Source organism: Ambystoma mexicanum, chromosome 11 (genome assembly GCF_040938575.1).
Source record: "Ambystoma mexicanum isolate Mex_15411 chromosome 11, UKY_AmexF1_1, whole genome shotgun sequence".
Taxonomy (NCBI): Eukaryota; Metazoa; Chordata; class Amphibia; order Caudata; family Ambystomatidae; genus Ambystoma; species Ambystoma mexicanum.
The window spans coordinates 1407642417-1407666537 of record NC_090934.1 but is presented as its reverse complement, the minus strand read 5'-3'; the positions used below and the strand labels follow the sequence as shown (position 1 = coordinate 1407666537).

Genomic DNA, 24121 nt, shown 5'->3' with positions numbered 1-24121 from the left:
ACAAGCTGGGTGTCATCTTTGAATTCTCTCTATTCACCTCATATATGTGTATGTATATATTTTTCTCATGTCTCATCTCATGTAAATGTAAATGATGCGCACTGTTGCACACTGTTAACGGAGGGGAGGCTTGCGTATTGCAAATAATAAAACAAACAAACAAGAAATCTCACTTTTAACTCCACTCCTGTGGTTCTTTATACATTCCCTGACCTTCCGGCAAAAATTAAATGTCTCCATAGTTATGATTCTTTGGGGCTGCAAAGCTCGCAGACAACGGGTACAAAATTGGGGGCCTTAGAACGCGCCAAGCGGGCCGTGGCATTTGGGAGAGAAGCCAGTTCGCATTTGCACATTGTGGCGCACTACATAGAGGGATTCTAAACTTCAAGTTCTCAAAGATGCCTTTACTACGGGATTTTGTAAAATAAAGATTGCCAAGGACAGTGGCTTTGATTTTCAGCTTGCGCCCAGAAGAGGCCCACAAATCGCACTGGAAGTATAAGGTTCTATTGCTTTTTGACTTTGAGACAGGGACCATGCTGAAAGAACTTCATTTGAAGGGGGTGCGCAATAACGTAAAAGACAATAAGGCAGAAAATTCAGAAAATAGACCGAGTTTCATTTTAGTTCAGTATACGAAAAATCGTTGTCAAGAGCACGGTCGGATTTACAGACTGCATTACGCAGAGACACAATGGAAATTTCAAATATAATGTGAGTAAATCTTTAGACGCTTTTATACCGGAATGAAGAATTAATGAATGGATGATTGAATAAATGAATGAATGAAGAGCTAGGAAAAGCAAGGAAAACGTGTTCATAGTGGGCACATGGGCATGCAGGTCCACAGGTCTCACCGATCTCGGTCCTTGGCCCAGCCACTTTTCCCTGCACTGCCTACCTGCACTACGGGACTGTCTCTGTATCCTTCAGCCCCTTCTCCCGGCATTTACCTTGCACTTGCCACCAGCTGGCCCTATTATTTATCTTGTATTCTACTAACCATGTACATCACTTTTACCCCCCTCCCCCCTTCCCCTTGCGCGATCTGAAAGACACCTGGCCTAGTAGGATCGTTGTCTGTCTGCCCTTGTTCCCCTCCTGCCTCGTCGCGCCTTGAAACACTTGTGTATAGGCGCGTTACAAATGCCATATCATATATCATATCATATTCCACACGCATGTAGACAAACTGTTGTTTCTTATTGTGTGCTGGCCTCGATTTATTTTGTTACTTTTCGCATTGATTTTAGAGCCGAACATACTCCATTGAACTATCCTTGCAAGCAAATAGTTTCTGATCGGCCGTAATAAATAAAATAATTTTTTTGTTTTCATAACAGGTATTTGATCCCGTTCTGCTACTGTCATCGGTTTGAGACACCGGCAGATGGTTTTTTCAACAGACACCTGCAGCTTCGTGTGAACAACTGGAGCACACTGACAATTTTATGGGACGATCGCCAAGGGCCCACATGCCCTTACGCTGTACTAGTGGCTAGAAGCAACATATTAACCTTTACGATGGACTAGTGCCTAGTTGATGGAACAGCCTTGCGGTTCACTGTGCTTCCAAAGTGCTTCTTTTAATGAAAACCAACACCCTGTGTACAATAAAAGAACAGCGCGTGACTCAATATAAACTTTTATGGATTTGCGGATACAGATAAAAGAAAATAAATGGCTTTCGGAGTTCATATGGCAATTGCTGAATATTCTCTAAACATTTAATGTCAAATAAATGTACTTTACCAAATGTACCGTGTTGCTGTTTGATTTTAAAGTACAGTTTCATATTCCGAATTGTGACACGCTGTGTTGTGAGATGGTCTGTATTGGTTTCCGGGTTCTGTGTGGAGTCGCGTAGAAGACGACTGGGCATATTTGCCTACGCAGCACAGAAACGACGCGGAGGGAGGCGGGGAATATGAATGTTTTGATAATGTCAGGCTCAGGGGCGGGGCATTTGATTTAGTGCCGCAGAAGCAGGTCAGCCAGGGCGATGCGGCAAGTGATAGGATTATCACAAAATGGCAGCTCCCTGGTGCCTGTTTTCGCGTGCGTTTAATGGACGAAAACTCGGGTAAGGTCCATAGGAAAGTTTTCTAAAATCGAGCCACTTAGGCTTAAAAAAACATGGCCGACCCGTAGGGACAATAAAAATGTTTACTAGACCATGCCTTTAAGTCTAACCCTTTTAGAAGTTATCTCATAAAGTGCCCAAATAATTTCGATCAAATGGGCTGGACAATCCCAGTTTGTTAGTTTTTGCCATAAGGTTAAACTGTCAAGTCTATAAAATGCAATTGAGAAATCTAGGAAACTTACATAAAGGCAAGCTCCACCAAGTATTTCTGTCTGTAGCAGATTAATCATGAAGCCATCGAGTGCTGTTCCAGTTCCCGTTACAAAACCCATTTGAAACTGGTCCAAAACACCAACCTCAGTTGCCCATTGTCTTGGCTGAGTTTCAATCAAGGAAATGCAGATCTTCCCAGGAACATCGAGAGGGCAATCTATAGTTCCCAGGAATAAGGCGATTGCCCGTTTTAAAAATGGGAAGTATTATCAAAGATTTCCAAGACTAAGGAAGCGCTCTGGATGCTATTCACTTGTTTAAACAGAGACCGCAGATACCTTTTAAAACGATATTCGAAAGGCCATCTGGGCCTGGGGCTTTGGAGTTTTTTATTAGGCATACAATTTCTTCTTCATCCTTAGGAAGATTCCACTGGACTTTCTTACTAGGCACCTTTTTAGTAGTTACCACCTATGAACCAGAATATATTTTCTAATAGAAAGAAATCCAGTCAGTCACTGGGTTTGGATTAATCTGTGCATCCTCCAGAGGATTCAGATGTTTAACAATTCCCCAAAATTGCCCCTGATTTCTATTTCTTAAGGCGCTTAGCATCTGTTTAGCCTCCCGTTGAGCCAAGATATATTTATGTTGGCGTAGCCATTTATTATAATTGTTTTGTATATTGTGCCTTAGAATTATTTTTGCACTAGGAGTAAGCCCCTTAATTGCATCGAGTTCTCTCCTCATTAGCCTCTTTCTCTCCTAAACTTCAGGGTCAAAAGCATGAGGGTGTCTTACCCAATTAGGTATAGGGCTGTGTAACTGCGTATATAAATCACCTCGGAACTCTTCGTAGGTATAGGTATTTTGACATATTCTGTTTTCACACCTGCTTCATCCATCCTAGACAATAGTAGAGCGTTAGGTTGCTGTACCGTCTTTGCCCTCCACATTATGCTGTTCCTAGCTTTGTGCACACTTGTAATGTTCTTTGCAATTAATCTTTGATGAAACCTCCCCAGTAAACCACAAACATGAATGATCACTAGCAGCCACCTGCTAAACTCGCAAATGGTCACACTTGCTGAAAAGGGATTCTGACACAAATATGTAATCCATTGTTGAAGATACTGCTCCATTTCTCTGGTTTTGGCGGAAAATCTCCTGCAATATTCCTATTTACTCTAAACAAACCGCAAACAAGTTTGACCACTCCTTCCCTCTCTCTAATGATATTTTCTAATATGTTGATAACAAGTCACTCAAAAAGTCGGCCTCAGACAATTATCGTTAAAATCACCACAAACAATGATTTTCTAACCCATCTGTTTTTCAATTATCATCCAATATCATTTCAATCACTTTCAACATGCCCTCTAGGGAGATCGCGACATGGTTCCAATAAACATTGATTAACAAGGTTGGATGTTTGTCAAAGTACAACAGCCTCTCATTCCAGCGTAACTGCTTGAACATACACATTAGGGGCCTTCACCTCTGTAGCACTTACTCCCATCCTGCTTCGAACCCCCACCACCAGGCCCGCATGAGGCCTGGCTTTCCCATTATAAAGAGCTTTATTTAGTAAGATTAAACAGCCATCAAGAAATGGTATTTGCATCAGCCATGTTTCTTGGGCTGCAAAATATCTGCTGCGGTCATCTCCATATCTCCTGTATTAAAAAGATGAGCCTGGCCCCTAATGTTCCATACGAATACAGACATTTTAACAATTGCTCTAGCCACAGGCAGATATTTTCGAGCCCCTTGTTAGTGCAGAATGCTTTTGCCAACCAGTCCCAATTGTCAGGTTCTTTGCACAATGTGCGTTTTTCCCTCTTCGAGTTTCCCTTAATATGGATTTACAAGTGATCTTAAGGATTACGCCAGGCGGAACACCTTGCAGGGAGGCTTTTCAAACCTGCATTAGATGGCATAGCACGCTCAACCAGCAACTCTTTCCTTCTACTCTGTAAGAGCTTTTCTGTATCTGCCAAGAGCGTGTTCACCATAACCTTTGTTTTCATATGTGAAATTACTCTATGCAATGTAAAATCTTTCCACGCCAACTGGAGGTCTTTAAACTTACATGCTCTCCTTGTCCATGGTCCGATCATCAAATGGTTATTTTTACCATCTGCCTACCGGACCGACCTTACTTGCCTGAATAACAACCCCAGGATTTTGATCAAATCTCGAGACTTGAGGAATGTTTTAAGCACTAGGTTTATAGATCTGATAAAACCTAAACGATCTAGCCCAGAGTCATTTGAGGATGTAAGTACCTTGGTCACACACCTATCAACTGTAATTAACGCAGTTACTGCCCCCCGAAAGACTCAAAGCGATCAAGCCAGAAACATTAAAACATGCCTGGTTTAATTTTATTTATTTTTTACATTTGTATAGCGCACAAACAGCCCAGGGGCATTGTGGTGCTGTTACTTGCAGCAGGCTTAGTTACATTATGCATAAATTACAACATTGGGCGCAGAGATGTAATACATGTCATGCATAAAAACGTACACAGTTCAAATATTCATATAGGGGATGAACGTAATGAACGGGGTAAAGGAGATCAGGTGAATAGGGTGGTTTTCATGGTTTTACGGAAGGCAGTGAGTGAAGGTTCAGCTCGCAGGGCAGTGGGGAGGGCATTGATACGGTGCTTACATCCAGACTACAGAAGAGGACTTAAGAAAGAAATTGGCATAAAAATCCCTCCCCTGATAATCACTCCAAATATAAAGATTCAGTTAATAACTATAAAAAAACTATCATCTCAGAAAAATCAAGATATTTTGATCAAAGAATATGCAATGCCAAATCAAGATCCCGGGAGCTATTCAAAGTTCTAAAGCAGGCTGCAGGGAAAAATAATAACCCCAATTCCATCATACCGGACTCTAGATGGTGTCAATCCATCCAAGATGAGATCGCAAATAAAATCCTGGGTCACCAAAAGACCATCCAGACGAAACAGTAAACTTCATCCGCAATGAATATTGGCACCCCTCACCCCCCCCCACAAATAATTGTGCAGCACAGTTTAATTTTAAACAATGCACAGAAACTGAGATATTAAACATTGTGACCGATATGAAACCCACCTCTTGTAGGGGTGATATTTGTCATGCAACCATCATTAAAGAATGTGTCATTCCTTACTCCATGGATCACAAAGATGGTAATTTTATCATACCAGGAGGGAGTAGTTCCATCGAAACTTAAAGAAGTTTGGGTTACTCCCCTTTTGAAGAAAAGCTCATTGGACCCATCCCTAACCAAGAACTATCAACCTATTACTAATGTCGCTTTCTGCTCAAAATCCTGGATAGGGAGGCTTACCTTCAATTCCAGGATTTTGTGGAGCATAATAACATCTTGGGATCTTACCAGTCAGGCTTTAGGGCAAGACACGGGACAGACGACCTCGGTAGATTTAAAAACTAAGCTGGCAGGTATAGTGGGTGGAGGCCACCCGGCCTTGCTGATGCTGCTGGACCTCTCGGCGGCCTTCGACCTCGTTGACCGTTCCATACTTGTCCACATGTTGAGGGATATAGCTGGCTGTTCTCAGCGGACAGTAGTCTGGATTGCCTCCTTTCTCGGCCCACAATTATCAAGGGTGGCAGTGGAGGAGGCTCAATCAGGCCCAGTTGTCATCAATGCAGGAGTACCTCAAGGCTCCTGCATTTCCCCGTCCTTATTTAATGTCTATAAACAACCTCTCTTGGACCTGCTCGACCACATCAGTGTCCGGTACACCAACTATGTGGATGATACCCAGGTGGTCTTTGCACTATTGTACAGGACTCTGCAAGTGTTAACGCAGTCTACCTGGCAATTCAGTCATGGATGATAGCCAACTCGTTGGCTCTCAAGGACTCTAACACAGAGCTACTTATAATAGCTACCTCCCAACGGCTGAATAAACTGGACTCCTCCTATGGTAGCTTTAAGATTGCTGAATCTTCAATAACAGTATCTACCGGCGGCAAAACGCTGGGTGCCCACCTGGACTCGGAACTCCACATGAAAGCCCATGTGCCTCACACCCGAGTAGCCTGTGGGTACGTGGTCAAACTTCTCAACCAGATCAGGCCATATATCTCACTTGCCAACAGATCCATTGTGACGTCAGCCTTGATCAATTCAAGGCTTGATCATTGTAATAGCCTACTGTTGGGTACTACTAAAACTAACATATAATCGCTACAACTTGTGCAGAATAGTGCTGTTCGTGCTGTCTTTGGCCTGCGTAAATGTTCAGGATTCACGAAAGCTCTGAAAACATACCTTTTCGGGCTTTCCATTGGCTAGTGTTTGACCTCCTGAATTCTCTTGCTCTCCCCCACCATTTCCTTTACCCGACTTGGATTGTCCTATACCCATTCCTGATCCACTCTGTGTCATCTTTTATGTTCTCTGTTGTTTTGTTTACTCCTTGCGCCCTGTGCCCTGTGGCCTATGGGCATGTGGCGCCTTACAAGAAATAAAATAAACAAAATTGTATTCTGTCAATGTCGCTCATTCTTAAATCTCTCAAGGTAGGACAGTGTCGGAATAAAAGCAGGATTTCTGCTCTGTTTAGAGTAATTTGTTCCCGTACAACCGGGAGAATCTCTAGGATCAAACATGTAAAATCAGACAGCAGAAAGACTGCCTTATCTCAGTTTATAGACACTCCTTTGGGGCTCCCAAGCTGTTTCAAGCCAAGAGCGTTACGCCTCTGCTCTAGAGTCAGACACTTTGCTTACTCCAGAGGTTCTAATCGTTGTCGATCAGACGATATTGTCAGTTTAGAACACCCATTCATTACTAATTCCCATGCTGGTTTATTTGACTGCCGCTCGTTTTGAAAAGTTGTAGGGTTGGGTGGCAGAATGTCCTCCTCAGCATATAGTGAAATATCCTGTCTCGGCAGGTATCGTTATAGCACAAGGAATAGACTTTTCATACGGTCTGCTGATTCACGCAAGTTCATCTTAAGAAGGCTGATTCTTTTGTCTTTGCTTGTTTAGTGATCTTAACGTGAAGGGTCCACTACATGGTGTTGCTGGACCAATACGCTGCTTTGAAGATGGCTTGCAGACTTGCCCCTGCTCCAAAAGCTTTGGAAGCCATGGCACCTCACTGAATGTGCGCCGAACCACGTCACGTCTATGCCTGCCAAGGACATGATTTCACACACTCAACAGGCTATAGTTCGAGCTGCTACCTCCTTAAAAGGTTTTGTGCGCATGATGAGCAATTGCGACACTCCTGCCGGTTGCACTTTGTCCATCCTTGCCTCGTATTCTTTAATGCAGTTTACTACGCACAGCTTAGGCTGTTCAAGAAAGTACAGATTTGAAATGGCAGACAAGTGGCTTTTAGTTCCTTTCGCAATGGAGAAGGTCACTCCCTCTGGACAGTAGGTCTTCCTGTGCACTTCGAGTGATTTAACATCCAATGCTCTTCTACAGGACAGTAGTCATAACAGAATAGCCAGCTTCCCTGACGGATGTTGATCAGACAAATCTGTTATGTGGCCAGCTCATAAACCGCTGCAGGATTGCCTCAACGTCCCATAGCGGCGCACGATTCTTGATGGGAGACACACTGACATTTACGCCCGCATCAGTCTTACTGCGGCAGGGTATTCCCCTATAGGAGCCCCATCCGACAGATAACGATCTGTCTGTTGAAATTGCTGACATATAGACGCCTATGGTCCAAAAGGCTTTACCGCCTCTGGCCAAGGAAGCTGGGAAATTGAGAACTTGCACTTAAGGGGCCGGAACGGGATGAAGGTCTTGCTGGCTGCACCAGATGCACCATCTCCCCCATGCTGCCTCATACCTCCTGAACGTGGAGGGGCCCCAGGAATGTCTGCTAAAATCTGCAGCTGGTCCCGAAATGCCCAGCAGGCTCCATCTGCTCCTGATGCCCTGCACGCTAGCATGGGCAGCTGCCCGTCTTCGTCGGAGGATAATTCCCTGACTGGTCCGATGGCTCCACTTGCGGTAAATCCGAAGAATGTTCCATCAGAACTGGAAACAAGCTTGCGACTTCCTTTTCGTGGCTATTATGACGGCTTCTGCTTGTTGCCTTCTTATCTTCGCTAGTACCCTGGGCAACATCATGAAGGAGGGAAAGGCGTAATGCACTGCGCTCGATCACGCCTGAAGAAGAGCACTGCTTCTTGTGCTTCTGGGTCCAGTATCCAGCTGAAAAACTTTGGTAATTGTCTGTTCAACCTGGATGCGTCGGTGTCTAGTGGACCCGAGAGGGCGGCAATCCGAGCAAACTCCCCCCGTGTAGCATCCAGTCACTGGAGTCGTGCCAGTAGTTACAGTTCAGTCCGCTACTAAGTTTTGGGGTCCCGGGAGATATTCCGCTGTCGGAGATCTTCCGGTCGAGGCAGTAATGCCAGAAGTCCTTCGGGAAGGGGGTAGCAGGCATGGCACGGTTGATTGCGTCATGAAGGTGTCTTTCAGCTTCTCAAATGCGTCAAAAGTCTCAGGAGGCTTTCTGTTTCCCTCCTTGGTATGACCCGGGGGAGTCAAAGAGCACTTTTTCTTACGGGTCTGGTCTCTCCCCTTGTCTATGGTCTTCGTGGTAGGCTGTTCAGAGGACATGCTGGTGTTACTATCTGGGCTTTTTTTCCTAAGGCCATACCCAAGCAAGGATTCCAGGACTTCTAGCCTCTCCTGGAGCAGGTGTGCACAGCTTGGAATACTGTACTAACCAAAGAATCTCCCAAAACCCTTTTGAAACTAAGGGTTAGTTATGAATCTTCTGGGAACGTTTGGTACTGCCTCCCCACACCCCCTTCATCTGACTCCATCATGTGAGCTCAATGTACTAGTGCCTGGGTGCCTGGACTGGGCAGTCTGTGTGGCACGTCATCTGGGAGGGAGGGGGGGTGGGATTGATGCCCTATCGTGATCAGATAATACTGAAATGGCCACAGCATCAGTAGGCTGCCCAAAGTTCTCTTCTGAATTGCCCTTTAATATCTCATTGTGAAGGGCTACCCCTTTATCAGATTTGGGGCTTATGCTTTCAAGTCAGCTGCTATGGCTGAATGTTTTGATAAGCAAACTCGCGACCCTGGAGTAGTTGGCAGCTCTTCTGCGAATTCTGATCTTTTCAATCAAAGCATGTGGCTGGTTGACGTGCTTTGAACAAACAGGTCACATCGTGAGCATGGCCAGTTTTCTGGAATCTGTTACGCTCTGCACGTGTCTTGCAATCCTCTCAGCGATCAGAGGAAGGCACAAGGAGAAAAGCGTGCCGCCGTAATAGCGGTCATGCAGAATCCCTGGGGAACGTGGCCCGGTGCTGTCTCTGTGATCGCGTGGCCGGGGCAATGCCTGTCGCAGGAGGCTGAGGAAGGTGTGAGTTTGGTACTCACGGGTCCGGCTGTGCTCTGCGGTACACTTGGAGGAGTGCAGCCAAAACACAATAATATCGCTACCTGCACATCGCAATGCTACGCTGACCTAATAAATGCTTCTGCCCCTGTCACTATGCTGGGGTGTGAAAATTAACGCTTGCTCACGCATAATCCTGCTACTCATGAATCATTGTTAAAACGCACCCAACGCTATACTGTGAAGTGCTGTGCAAATTAACGCTTCTGCTCACATGCAATCGTGTAACTTGTCAACAATTGTTAAAACACAGATAACGTTATACTGTAAAGTACTCAATAGCAGGAGCTAACAGAAAATGCCACTTATCTCGTGGAAGAGCAGAAAAAGAAGCAGAAGGGACATGGGCAGGAAGTAGCTCATGGAGCCCAGGGACAGGATAAGAGCATGGGACTACCGGAGACACTGGGGTTCATGGGATGTGACTTTTTTTGTTACATTTTCTTTTTGGAGATTTAAATAAAAGTTAATAAAGAAATATAAAGATTTAAATCTGCCCAAAGAGTAGAAATAAAGGAAGTTGAAGCATAATGCTAACTTCTCTTGTTGTTCTCCGTATAGACTTTTGTTACGCTTCTAAAAAAATTGCATCATTCTCTTTGCGAGCCTCAGTTGTATTAGTAATTTTCATTGGTGATCCAACGGATACTTCAGCAATCATAACGACAGACAGCGTTCTTATTTACCATGTCATCCTCACTACAGGCTTCAGTAATGGAGGATAAAAGAACTGCTGGTTGATTCTCTTGATTACCAGAGGCTGGGGTATGGATGTAAAGACTGAAACACCTGAGCATTGTGTCTGGGGGTCTGTTGCAGTAGCTGCCATTTGTAATTAATCACCGAAGTTTCACAGCTATGCTTCCCTACAAGGAAACCCTCCAAGAACTACATTTCCAAGTCCATTTGGATCAGGAAGCCCCGCTGGTCTATGTTCTTGTTAATTGTTTTGTACAGACTAAGTGCAGGGCGGTAATTCTCATCATGCCTAGTGGAGGTGGCTCAGGAGGTGCTGCAGCTGTGGGGAGAATAAAGAGGAAAGTGAATCATCTAAATTCTCTGATGTACTCTTTTCTCATCATCAAAAACTAAATTCTGAGATTTTACCAGATGTTGCGGGGCTTGTTCATGCGAGACCGCTTCTTTGTTCCGTAGAGCCATATTCTCAGCTATTCCTTGCTCCAAAGCAGTGATGGGAGAGATCTCAGTTCTCATTAACTCTGCGGGAGACAAACATCAGAGTTCCATTGAGGTTCGCGAGTCTCCAAGATTTCAGCAACAGTTTGTGCTATATTAAGTAGTTCCATATTGGAAACGTCTGAATCAAAAGGGGCATTACATATGTTTTTGAATAATTGCTGAGGTAGCAAACGACCTACCAACGAGGACCGCAGCAGCGGTGTAAAACCTTTATTAGGAAGAAAAGATGTTATTGTTGCAAATGAGACCGCTTCCCGCAGGCCAGTTATAGAAGTCAAGATTGCCTTGGTAGCTTTAACCTCACCAGCGCACTCCTTCAATATTGGGGAAGACATAGCAACTGTATTCAAGTGAACTGTAGAAGGACCTTTGTTTCCTCATCTAGCAATCCTCTTAAAATAGACTGAACAGGAGGTATATTTGCCTGTGAAGCTGACTTAATATGGAGAGCGTAACAGGGATTCATTGTGCGAGCAATGCAAAAGGTTAGAGCACGGTTGTCCAACTCCAGACCTCGAGGGCGGGAAACATGCTGGGTTTTCAGGATACCCCTCATTAATATTCATGAGATACAATTGCATGCAATGATTCTAAATGTATGCACATTTTTATCATGAATATTAATGAGGGCTATCCTGAAAACCCTTCAGGATTCTGGCCCTAGAGGCCTGGAGTTGGACAACCCTGGGTTAGACAATGATATAGGAAAACTCGCCACAGTTCCGCAGCCTGCACTCTTAGCCGCAATCCACGCGGCGTCACTCCAATCAAGGACCGTATGGAATATTTGGAGCTCCAGTTTCCTATTTTTTGTTGGGACTATTTTACTCCCTATTTTTCTTTTTTGGAATTATTTGCCTATTTTTGTGGAGTAAGAGCTGATCAGAAGATTTACCTGTAAGGCTGAACAAGAGAACCAGGAATTAAGATTCAGGAGAAAGCCTGTTTAGGTTAAAGATTTTGTCTGCAACCTATAAACGCTTTCAGTTGGCAACACAGATCTTTAATTACTTTTGATGTGTTCCATCTATTACCTTGTAGGACCATTATGCCATTATGTATTGTATAGTCATATGTGTAGTTTGTTCTTTAATGTGTGGAGCTTATTTTTTTTTTAAAACTTTATTTAACAGTTAGCTTGGCATCACAACAAAGAACGTAACATTCCAGAGCTCCAAGATATTTGTTACATGTTCAATACATCTCAAACCCATCATCAGGACCCCAGCCCCTGGAACCAGCAAGGGGGGAGCCTCTGGTCAAACATAGTGCCTGCACGCATTACCACTAGCTGGCATCAGGAGGGGAAAGAGGCGGTGTATCCATAGCCTTCCCATACTCCATATTCGTAGATGAAACATATTGTCAGAAGAGCCCCCAAATGTCTTTTGGTCTAGATCTACTTGGTTGCGCTAATATCCAGCACTCCTCAGTGTCCGATGCCCACGCAAGAGCGCGGAGCCATTGTTCGTATGTGGGGGGTCTGGGCTGAAGCCATACCAACAGGATGCAACGAGTTGCCAGGAGGAGCCCCAAACTTGCTAATCTCTTGAGGCCCTGGCTCAATGCTGGTAGTTCGTAAAAGAGGCATGTTAGCGGGGAGGGGGAGATGGTGCACTCCACCATGTCTGATAAAGCCTTGCACACTGAGTCCCAAAACTGAGTTATTAGAGGGCACGACCATATCATATGCATATAGTCCGCATTTGCAGAATTGCATCTAGGGCATGTATGCAAGTGTTCATGTGATATATGGTGAAGTCTTACTGGTGTATAATGGAACCTATGCAATAGCTTACATTGAATTAGTTTAAAACGGAAGTTGAATGAAATTGTACGTGCGCGGGTACACATATGGTCCCAGCGTTGATCAGTCAGCTCCACGTTCAAGTCTCTAGCCCAGGACTCCCTAAGTTTAGTAAACGGGGGGGATACTTGTGTTTGGAATGCGGTGTATAATCTAGAGACCTTACCCCTCATGGACGCGTGATCAATAATTTCGGCCAGGACCGGGTCATCCTGTGCGATGATGGGGAAGTCAGGTAGCCTAGCCTTCAACACCCTCCTCAAACCAGCGTACTGCAACCAATCCGGCCGCCTGCCCTGTAGTTGTCTAGGGAGCTCACTCCATTCTATAAAAGCGCTTTGCTCAAACACATCTCGAATACTTGAGAAACCCACAACCGCCCAACGGTCCACCAGCTTAGAGTCCACCCCGGGGAGCCAGGGAAGAAGTTCCAAAGGGGGAAGTCCCCATGGAAGGGGAGTACATTACCCGTTTGTTTCCATAATCTATTCAGGGCCCGGGAAGTCGCTCCCACCGGGTCCAGTGGTTCAAATCGGGCTGAGCCGTTAGGCAACACCAGAGCCCAAATATCACCCTCATCCACGGCTAGACGCTCTAATTTGACATGCAGGGGAGGGTCTAAGGGAACAAACCAGAACGATGCATATTGAGCTTGGGCAGCTATCCAGGACCCCTCAAAATTGGGAGCACCAAGGCCTCCCTTAATCGTCGGGGTCGTTAAGGTCGTAAGTTTCAGACGGGCCGCTCCAGAGTGCCAAAGAAAGCAATTAGTAATTTGTGTAAGTGCTGAAAAAAAACACCGACCCGGCCAGATTGGGATGTTCGAGAATCTGTAAAGTAATTGGGGTAAGATCACCATTTTGAGGACAGCAATCCTGCCCGCTGGGGTCAATGGGAGGTTTGCCCAACCATCACATTTCAGACTTAACCTGGCTAGATAAGCGCCATAATTACTCCCATATAGTGTGACAGGGTCACGAGTGATTACTACTCCTAGGTACGTGAAGTCATTTTGGGCCCAGACGAAGCCTTGCAGGTCTAAAGGGGGGGCAGTGGCGTCGGTCAGTGGAAACAAGGTAGACTTACTACAGTTCACTCGGAGACCCGATAATTCACCAAAACGAATAACGTCTGCTAGAATTGGAGGTAGGTTGATTTTGGGTTGACGAATAAAGAGCAGGGCGTCATCAGCATATAGTGAGATTATCTCAGCAGCGCCAGCCAGACGCAAACCCCTCTGCGAATGTCGCTGTCGTATGGTATCAGCCAGCGGCTCAATAACCAAAGCAAATATCAGCGGCGAGAAGGGGCACCCCTGTCTCGTTCCTCTCTCCATCTGAAATTGTGTCGACCAGAGACTGTTGGTACAGACCCACGCCACTGGGGATGCGTATAATAATTTAACCCAGGTTCTGAATTGGGGGCCAAAGTTGCACCTCTCGAGCACCTGCCACAAGAACCGACACGAGACAGAATCAAATGCCTTTTGCATATCGAGGTATGCCGCAACAGCCTGGACGCCTGGATCGATGCGGCTCATGATATTAAATACCCGGCGCAAATTGTGTGAAGTAGAGCGGCCCGGAATAAATCCTGATTGGTCCGGGTGTATGATATATTGCATATACGGAGCTTGTCTAAGGGCTAGAACCTTAGCATAGATCTTGGCGTCACTATTGATAAGTGAAAAAGGACGGTAGGAGCCGCACTTTGTAGTGGGTTTGCCCGGCTTAGGTAGCACCGTAATTACTGCCTCGCGGAGGGAGGGCTGCAAAATGACCAGAAGACATGCCTCGTTCCAAAGAGCCAGCAACTGGGGAACCAAGCGAGATTTGTAATTTTTATAGAATTCTATAGGAAAGCCATCAGATCCCGGCGCCTTCCCAGATGCCAGGGAATCAATGGCATTGGAGAGTTTGTCTGCGATAATCGGGACGTCAAGGTCCTCTCTAGTTTCTGCCGAGAGAAGTGAGAGTGGGAGACTGTCCAGAAATTCACCAATATTGTCATCTATGGCTGTGTCAGCGTTAGTATACTGCTTCTCGTAAAAGGGGCGGAATTCATCATTAACCTCACCGGAAGTCAAGGCCAATGTACCATCCCCTCTTTCTATCACAGGAATATGTGATGCCCCCTTTTCAAGTTGGACCAGCCTAGCAAGAGCCTGCCCAGGGCGCTCGCCCTCCTCAGACCTACGCGCCGCCTATGGTTTATCCAGGAACTTGCGCTCTCTATCCGCATGTGCCCAGCTCTCTGTTTGTCAGCCAGCGTTTCTGGCAGTTGCAGAGCTGTGTATTGTGATTCTAGTCTGCAAGCCTGTCTTCACTTTTTGCTATGTCCCTCCTAATAGCCCTGAGCACCCCAGCCTCCCTAGAAATTGCCATTCCCCTAATGTACACTTTAAACGCCTCCCACAGGGATACCAGGGATGAACCGGAGCCAGTATTTAAAGCAAAAAACTCATCAATGTCTGTCCCCAACTCGGCCTCAAATGCGACATCTAGTAAGGAATATGGCTTGAATCTCCATGTGCGGGTCGTGGGAGCATCCACAGTCCACCGCAAAGTAACCATGATGGGGGAGTGGTCGGAGAATGTCCTAGGGAGAATGGAGGTATGACTGACAGTTGCTAAAAGAGTCTCAGCGAGGAGTCACTTATCAATGCAGGAATGGGAATCATGCACTGACGAGTAGAAGGTAAATACAAGGGCCTCAGGGTGAAGGACACGCCATGGGTCAACCAGTTCAAGGTGGGCTTGTATATTCAAGATAACCTTGGCTGCTTTGGTTAGTTGGCGGGGCTTAGAGCCAGATCGGTCATATTGGACGTCCAGGATGGTATTAAGGGCCCCTCCCCCCCATGAAACCGGGACTAGAGGGAATCTAGACAGCAGTGTACACAGGTATTCGTAAAAGTCAGGATCATCAACATTTGGGCCATATACATTTAACAATACCACTTCTTTGCCTTGCAAGGTGCCAAACAGAAGTACATACTGCCCCAAATGATCAATATAGACCGCCTTTTGCTTAAATTGGAGACTCTTATGAATTATAATCATAATCCCCCGGGCCTGGGAAGAGTAAGTAGTATAGTACCTCTGTGAACCCCATGCCTTGGCAAACTTCTCACACGTGGGTGCGAGGCTGTGCGTCTCTTATAAGAACAGTACATTAACATGATGTCTTTCAACGTAAAGCTGGAGTTTCCGCATTTTGACAGGGTTACCCAACCCTCTAATATTCCAGCTCATACAATTCACAGTATCAGCCATCAACCCCCAACATGTCAATTACCAACAGAAATGAATTGGACCAATACATTCCCCTCCAGCCCCAGAACAGAGGCGTGCAAACGCAAGTCCAAAGATACCACAGAGTTGAAATATAGCACACCATTCTCCATTATCGCCAAGCCGTTTTCTTAGTGTAACTCCCCACCCCCCTCCCCAACCACATCCCTCCCCCAATCGGAGGCATGAATCCCATCCCAATACTAAACCAACATATAAACATGAACATGGCTACTTCGCCTGGGGGCCTTAGCACCAGTCAAGCCTGGGTGCGCTTGTGCTGGGGTTATGACTGGATTGCGTGGCATATAGGCACAGAACAATGCTTCATTACAGAGATTCAGGATAAACACAACAAGCAGGTGATGTTGTAGCTGAACAGACAAAGAAAAATTAAAACAAACCCTGATTAGGTCCGTATGAAATACCATTGTGGAAAAAAATGAAATAAAAGGGGTAGCAACGGGGTGAAGCTCAACACGTATAGAAACAAGACCAGCATGAAACACCCAATGTGCCCCCGTCAACCAGGAAAATGTTCCTCAATTAATCTGGTGGCTTCGTCAGGAATGGTGAAGCAGTAAGTCTTGTTTGCATGTTCCACCCTGAGCTTGGCCGGGTAGAGCATGGAATATTTCACTCCCAACTCGCGTAGTCGCTTCTTCACCGCCTGGAATGGCTTGCGTTCCTGCTGGACCGCGGCAGAAAAGTCCGGGTAGTGATGAATCCTCGAAGAACTTAGGAGCAGCTCACCCTTGGCTCTGGCAGCACGCAGTAGAGCGTCTCTGTCCCGATAATTCAAAACCCTTGCGATAATTGGCCGAGGAGGAGCTCCCGGCTTTGGCCTGGCAGTGAGAGCCCGGTGGGCCCTCTCAATAGCAAACTGAGAAGAAAGCTTGGGGAATTCCAGCAGGGACAGGAGAGTCTGTTCAACAAACTCTTCCATAGAGCCTTCAATGTTGTTTTCAGGAATCCCAATTATACAAATGTTATTTCGCCTCAAGCGGGATTCGAGGTCATCATTTTTCTTACTGATTTCAAGTACCTTAGCAGTCAGCGTGTTAACCTCAGCTCTGAGGGAGGCGACGTCATCTTCAGTGGCACTGACTCTATTCTCAACTTCTGTGACACGACCGTCAGTCCTCTCAATATGTGCCTTAATGGAGCTGATCGTCCCGCTCATGTCATCAAACTTGGAGTGGAGCGAGGTAAACACCTCCCTCATGTACTCAAACATTTTAGCCAAGTCAGGGTTAGCTGGGGCAGATGGCGAAGGCACCTCAGGTTCCGTCCCCGGCTCGGACGCCCTCTGGGAAGGTTTTGCAAACATATTGATGGAGCTTTGCCTCTTATTATTTTTCCCAGGCATGCCCAGCAGGCCCGTTACCGCCAGGAGAACCCTGACCAAGCAGGATTGAGGTCTGAAACAATGGGCCTTACTCAGGCAGAGGAAATAAACACCCAATCATGCAGACCGTGCACCAGTATGCACTGACAGAATCACACAAGTGTAAGTTGGCGTTCAAGTAGCTGCGCAGACTAATGGAATGGGTTGTATCATCCCACGTCTGTACCATACATATAAATATGCTCAGGGATCTACATTGGCGCCCAGCCGGGACAATCCACAGATTATGATTGTGCAAATATCAGAGGCTCTTGTAGTGAAAACATGGGTGGCACCTTGGCACAATGAGAAGTGACCCCCAAAAGTAAAGTTCTAACCAGGTATGAGTCACTGGAACAGACCCAGCTGGTAAATTGCCAATCCTCAGGCCACATATGGCAGTATGGTGCCTCCCCCATGTACCCCCGAGCAGATGTGCCACGCTTCCTCGGAGGATCCTCCCCAAATTCAACAGTCAGCAACCAGCAAAGTGCACTACCAGTGGGCAGTAAACATACGGTATCCGCTCCCCTGGTTCCAGACCCAGTGGGCCGACGTCCCGCCAGCAGGGATCCCTCCCAGCTCCAAACCTTTGCGCAGACACTGCAGGATCCGCTCCAGCATGCTATAAAAAGCCAAAGAGCGCAACACCCAGGACTCCCACACCTCCCCTTCAGATCTCGCCCGCGGCAGGGCCTATTTACAACTGCAGAATAGTCCCACCTCAATGTCAGGCGATCCCAGCGTTGGTCTGCCGGCGGCACAGAGAGAGAGTCCCGCAAGGGACGTCCGTGCCGAGTCCAGCTCCCAGGTGGCAGAATGAACCGCAGCACTGCCGGAGGTCACCACAGGCAGGCCTCGAGCGCAGAGATCCGCAGGTGCCCCTCCTCCACATAGTCCGAGGCCTCTGGCCGCAGCCCAGGCAAAGCGCGCAGCATGGAACCGCTGTGTGAACAGTCCCCCGGTGCCCCGCCAGAGCACCGCGCTCTGCCACGTCCACGCAGCTCAGGGAATCCGGAGCCAGGAATCAAAACAGCACATGCAGCCCGCTCCCGGGCAGTATCCAGCCTGATAGTGATTAAATTTGCAGCGCCGTACAGAGATAAACAACAGTAAAGGATACCCCTAACATGGAGCTCTCACTCTATGCGGCCATCTTGATCCAGCGCAACAGCGCCCCCCAAGTGTGGAGCTTTTCTGTGTAAGGGTTTCTGCATTCATGTGAGGTGGGTATGTAGCATAACATAGGCAGTGGGGATGAGGAATGCGTGAAGGTGATAGTTGAGAGATCAATTGGAAGTATCTAGGAAGACTGTATTGGAGGGTAAGATGTGATAAGCTTTAAAAACGTCTGACCTGCAGATACTGTATACACTGATTGGCAATATGGTTCTACAAAGCACTCGTAATCAAACCAATTGTAATGCATTCAAACATTCGAGTCCGGTTTCTCTAACAAGCAGAGATCGAGCTTGATTTATGGGGGCTTAAGATTAAATCTTATGAGAATGTTGCTCCCTTTCCTTGCTCCTTTGAGAACACCCTCTCACCACCTCACCCTCCAGCTGATGCATTCATTGACTCATTAATAGTCTTCCTCCAAACCTTCGACTCTGCTTTGCAGTTCCACAGATCTGAGAGTTGCTGTCCTGGAAGAGGTACTACTTTATGGCTTATAGCCGGAGGTGTACGGCCTACGGAGATGGATGTCTGGATAGGTTGATGTGCTTATGGAGAGTTTGCTCTGATTAGATCTACACCAGAGGAGTGACTGGAGAAGAACTGACTACACTTAATTGAGTAATGCAAGCCTGTGCAGTTTGAGGATGCAACATGAGGGTGCTGTAGTAGCAGACGGCAAGAGCCACTACACACCAACCCGTTCAGGTAATGGTTCTGTTGTTGGAGCTACTGACTGAGGACCACTTGTTCATGTCTGAGGGACAGGTGGGCTAGGGTGGCTTGAGAGAGAGAGAAGTTGCTTCATTTCTGGGAGATAACTGTTATGTGTTTTCTTCATACCTACTTGACACGGTATTGCTGAAGTGGTGGTGGTCAATGTTGGTTGTAACTGGCTATGCAAACACATGGGGTGTGGTAGGCTTTTCTCCCTAGGGAGGTGCGAGATTAGTGGCTTCACTTGTAGCACTGAAAGGGGACTTGGGTGGTGCAGCAGACAGCAAAATAATATCATTAGGAAGGGAGCATGTTTCGTGCCCGTCATTGCTTCCCCGGCAGGGGAAGTCATGGCGTCCGCAGCTAGATATAGGTCTGCCTTGGGCACCCTATGCCCACTCCTTTTGATTTAATTGTCTCTCTTTGCTTTGACCAGTGGAGGCATCTCGTTCCCTGCCTCCCACTGGACAGACCTGAACAGGCGGACTGATGAAGAGGAATCTCAGCAACACTGGAGTCTCTACTGGTTGCTCTTCCTCATAACCTGATCACATTGCAACAAATTAAAACTCTCGCTGTCCCACAGTCTACGCTGTGCTCTCAGGTAACCTGAAGAAGGCAGAAACTCTGCAATCGAATGACCGCCCCCCCCCCCCCCCAACTATGAAACACCCTGCACCTGTCTTAAGGCAAGCCACGTCACCCTTGTACGGAAATCAAAAACCACCTTTTCGAGTTCTTTTTGTGCCACCCAAGTTTATTTATCAATTCATTCAAAATTAAATATTTATTTATTCTTTAAATTGGAGCAAATGGTAACCCAGTTAACTACAAAAAAGAGTGGAAACGGGCAGGGCGTCCTTTTTTTTGCCCTATAGGATCACGTTTTGTCCACAACTCAATTGTTTTAAATAAAACTTGAAAAACTTGGGAAAGTTACTTTAAAGTTAACATATGGCATGTTGTCCTGGTATTGCTTTGAGAATTGGTGATTAATGTGTTCTTGCAGTTGGTGAAAAATAACAGTAATCATGACAGCTTTTTTTTTTCTAGCCAGAAAACCTTGCGCAGAAGCTTCCAAACCTGGTTGAATTGTAAGTGATAATTAATTCTTCACACCTTTTTAATTCTGCTGTCGTGTTCAAATGTACCTTCAGTGACTTAATTAAGCGAAGAACATCAAGCATGTATCTTGAGGGCCTTGCTCCTCCGATAATATGAACATTTTAGTTTGTAAATGCCCCTTCATTTTTTGGGGGGGATTTCTGATATCCACGTGTTTGTGGGACACGTTTTGCTTTTAACATTCTTTCCTTTAACGAAAAAGAACACACACGAGAAATTCAGAGACATGGCTTTATATATCAAATTAATCTGTTCATCCCCTTGCAGTTTCAAACATGATAATACCGATCTTTAGCATATTAGTAGATTATGTTGCTATTTTGAAGACCCTCAGTTTAAGCCGGTGCACTGAAATGTTTAACTCTGGTGGTGTTAACATAACTGTCGCAGGAGGTTTACGATTCAGAAGCTCTGGGTAAAATAAAGTGTGTAAATAAGTGGTACCAGCCATGTCTAAGCACAACCCGGCACAGGCTCCTTCATTACGACTCTGCGTTCTTCATTCAATCATTTCCTTCTGTTGTGCCACCGAAGGACCCCATGTGTAGCCTACGTGTTCTTTTGGTTGCGCACAGTCCAGAGTGTGTTTGACGTGTGTGCCATGCAGTAGTTGCGGTGCTGCAAGTAAAGTTTCGATATACATGCTTTCTTCTTGCATGTTGGAATTGGTTGTAGAGCCTACTGTTGGTCGTGGGTGTCCGTTGCATCTGGGAGAACACTGTCTGACTTTTAAGGATTTCCCTTCTCAAGTGATGGCTGTTTTTGTTCCTGTTGTCCCACAGTGTGAGCAGAGCATGGTTTATTGGTTTTTCAGTGGAGGTGACTTTTTCAATGCAGATACTTCTGCTTTCTTGTACTGCAATGTAATGTGAAGATGCACCCTCCCTACGCGTCGCGCGGGGCGTCCTACTTGGATTTCTATGCACATTTGCTTCAGTTGCACCACCTGGTAGCTGGAATAATCAACACATGCATTCGTACATGTCTGCTCTTTCAGTGGACCGCATGATTAGTGTCAAGGCAAAAATGTTGTTATTAGTATTTCCAGGAGTGTCCTTCTCGAGCAAGTCTGCTCTGAGATAGAGCATGATATTGACCATATATTGCAAACCGGAAACTATCTTGTCTCTTGGAACTTGAATTGCTGGTATTGCTATTGTCTGCTCCAATTGTACTCTTCTTAAAGACCACCCAAAGGTAAAGTAAAGGGATAAGTGAGTCCTGCAGGTTACACAAGAGCTCTGCAGCATGTGTTAAACCTACTATGGTGATAATGGCTGTGGCAAAGGGCTGTACCCACTTGTAACGCTACCACCCAAAGTAAGAGCCCATCGGGGGGAGAGTGATCAGACGGAGCAGGAGGCTTTTACCAAGATGGTACAGCTCACTGCTGTGACCCCAATTTCCATTTGCACGGGTGGGGCTTCAAGAAAGACCCTTAAGTGGCAAAAACGGGAAAGGCGACGAAGTGGAGATGTAAGCAGGAGCATCAAGGTTCGTGACAAAGGCCTAAGGAAGGTTAACTCGAGGGCATGCACATCCTGTCCTCAAATGCACACAATGGAGGTGCATCTAGGACTGAGTTTGAATAAAAATGGGATCAAAGGGCTCTTCTCTTATGCTAATTGTGAACCAACTAGAGGTTAGGTCTGTTGGTCTTCTCAAAAGACCAGCCTAGGTAAAGCGGCATTGGCTGATACCCAAGTGCATTGGCATTTGCACGCATCTGGCTATCTATCTGTTTGACTAACATGGATTGGACCCCAACAAAAGTATTAGACCTCTGCGCCTTGAATGCCATAATCTGGTTTTGCAGCGTCAGTCTCTACCTAAATGCTTCCGAGGGGTTGTCCTTTCAATGTTTTTGAGAAGAAGGGCAATGCTAAAGACCATGTTCGACTCTGCCGGTGTAGAAGTCGTAAGCTAATATCTTTCTGATGAGGTTGACAAATTCTGATGTCTGGTGTGTTTACAATGGAGTCTGTAAAGAAAACAGAAGCTGGTTTAGTGGGCGAGAGGACATTGGGGTATGAGTGTTGGTCTGTGAGTGAGCCAATTGTGCATGAATAATGGTAGAAGAGTGGGTTGGTGTCACCTGGCATACATTTATAGTGCAATTTGATGCTTTGGTGGGTTTTTTTCAAATGGTTTTTAACTTGGGGAAACTTGCTATTTGTAGTCTGTCTCTGAACAAAGTCACCAGGCGGCCTTAACACTAAACCTGAAAGCTGTCTCCATTTCAGCTGTGCAGTAGCACCATGCATGTCTCTATTTGTATATCTGAAGAATGTTTGCTTTTAATTGTGTAGATGGAAAAAGGGCTAATTTTCAGCCCTCTAGGGATCCCCTGGACCTAGTGTGGGTTTGGGGGGCCTAAAGGGGTCGAATGTAACCCTAAATAATGAAAGAAATTGCTCACTTGACCCAAGGGCTACTAGTATCTCTATGGGCCACAAGGTAGATCTGTGTGCTCGAAACTGATGTAGGACTTAGCTAGAGGCCCACACCCATTTGTGGCTTACAGACCTAGTCTGTGGCACTGGAGGTAACCTGTGGTCCTGCAATGGGGACAAAGTGGCATCTGGGCCTGGAAACTATGGGTGGCTTTTTGAGGTAAAGTGACGGAGTGGCCACTGGGCCCTGATGCAGGCATGACTCCTTCAGATTGATTTGCCAACAAGGCGAAAGGCCATGCTCCAGTCATGCATCATACAATCACTGAGCATTCGAAAAAATACAGAATGCGAAAATGTCAAAGATTTTGCTGCGAATTTCACAGCAATTGTATGTGGGGGTTGGGGTTAGGGTATTCAATTATGTGAAGGGACTATGGAGATGGGGCTGCCGTGGGTCCCCCGATCCCCTCCGTCGCTCATATAATTGCACGAAAAGAAAAGAAATTGACATTTTCGAATTTGGTAGTTTAAATTTGCAGTGAACACATAGATACCTCCAGTCATAGTGGCTGTTCAGATGGATTGCCAAATTCAACTCTTGGGTGGATTTTGGGAGGCCAACCTATTCTGGTGAAGAGGGGGACACTGAGATCTAGCCAAAACCAATCCAGGTAAGGTAGCAGATCGGCAGTGCTTAGTCTCAGTAGGGCTGTGTGCTGTAGGGCTAAAATGGGTTCATACAAACCACCACCAATAATTCAGTTAGGCCTTTAAAATGCACACCAAGTAAGTAAAAAATCCAGGCAATTATCACGCACCTATTTTAAAATTGTTGTATAATTTCAAGTTCAGAGGTAAGAAAGCATAGGATTCAATAGTCGGAGAAACGCAGGTAAGTAGTTGGATTAATTAAATTAAGTAAATACGTTTTAGAATAATCACAGTTTCCCTAACACTTAATGAGTCCAGCTCTATGTTGGTTTGTGGCCTTTACCCTAAAGTCATCAGTTCCAAAGTAATATGTTTATGGTAGGTTTACCAAGAGATTGGACTATGCTAGGGGTTGATGAAAAAAGGTAATTAAAGTTGATGTAAGTAAGCTCACTCAATCCTGAACACTAGACTAGGATATGCTTAGGGATCCTGAACAGGCCCCCACCTACCAAAGTCAGGAAGCGTGATTTAGGGACATGACTTTGCACTCATGTTACCCTATGGAGAACAGTGGGGGAAAGAACAGGTATTTTAACTTACCACCCTCACTCTCCACAGGCTGCTGCTGAGGTTACAT

General features: G+C 45.9%; 1 protein-coding gene across 1 annotated transcript in view; it reads left to right on the top strand.

Annotated features, from left to right (window-relative positions):
* LRRC28 (leucine rich repeat containing 28) overlaps positions 1-24121 on the top strand; it is a 379410-nt gene that overhangs the window by 70046 nt on the left and 285243 nt on the right. The window contains exon 3 of the mRNA XM_069625051.1: positions 20363-20403. Coding sequence (XP_069481152.1) covers positions 20363-20403 — 41 coding nt within the window. The remainder of the gene's footprint in view (positions 1-20362; positions 20404-24121) is intronic.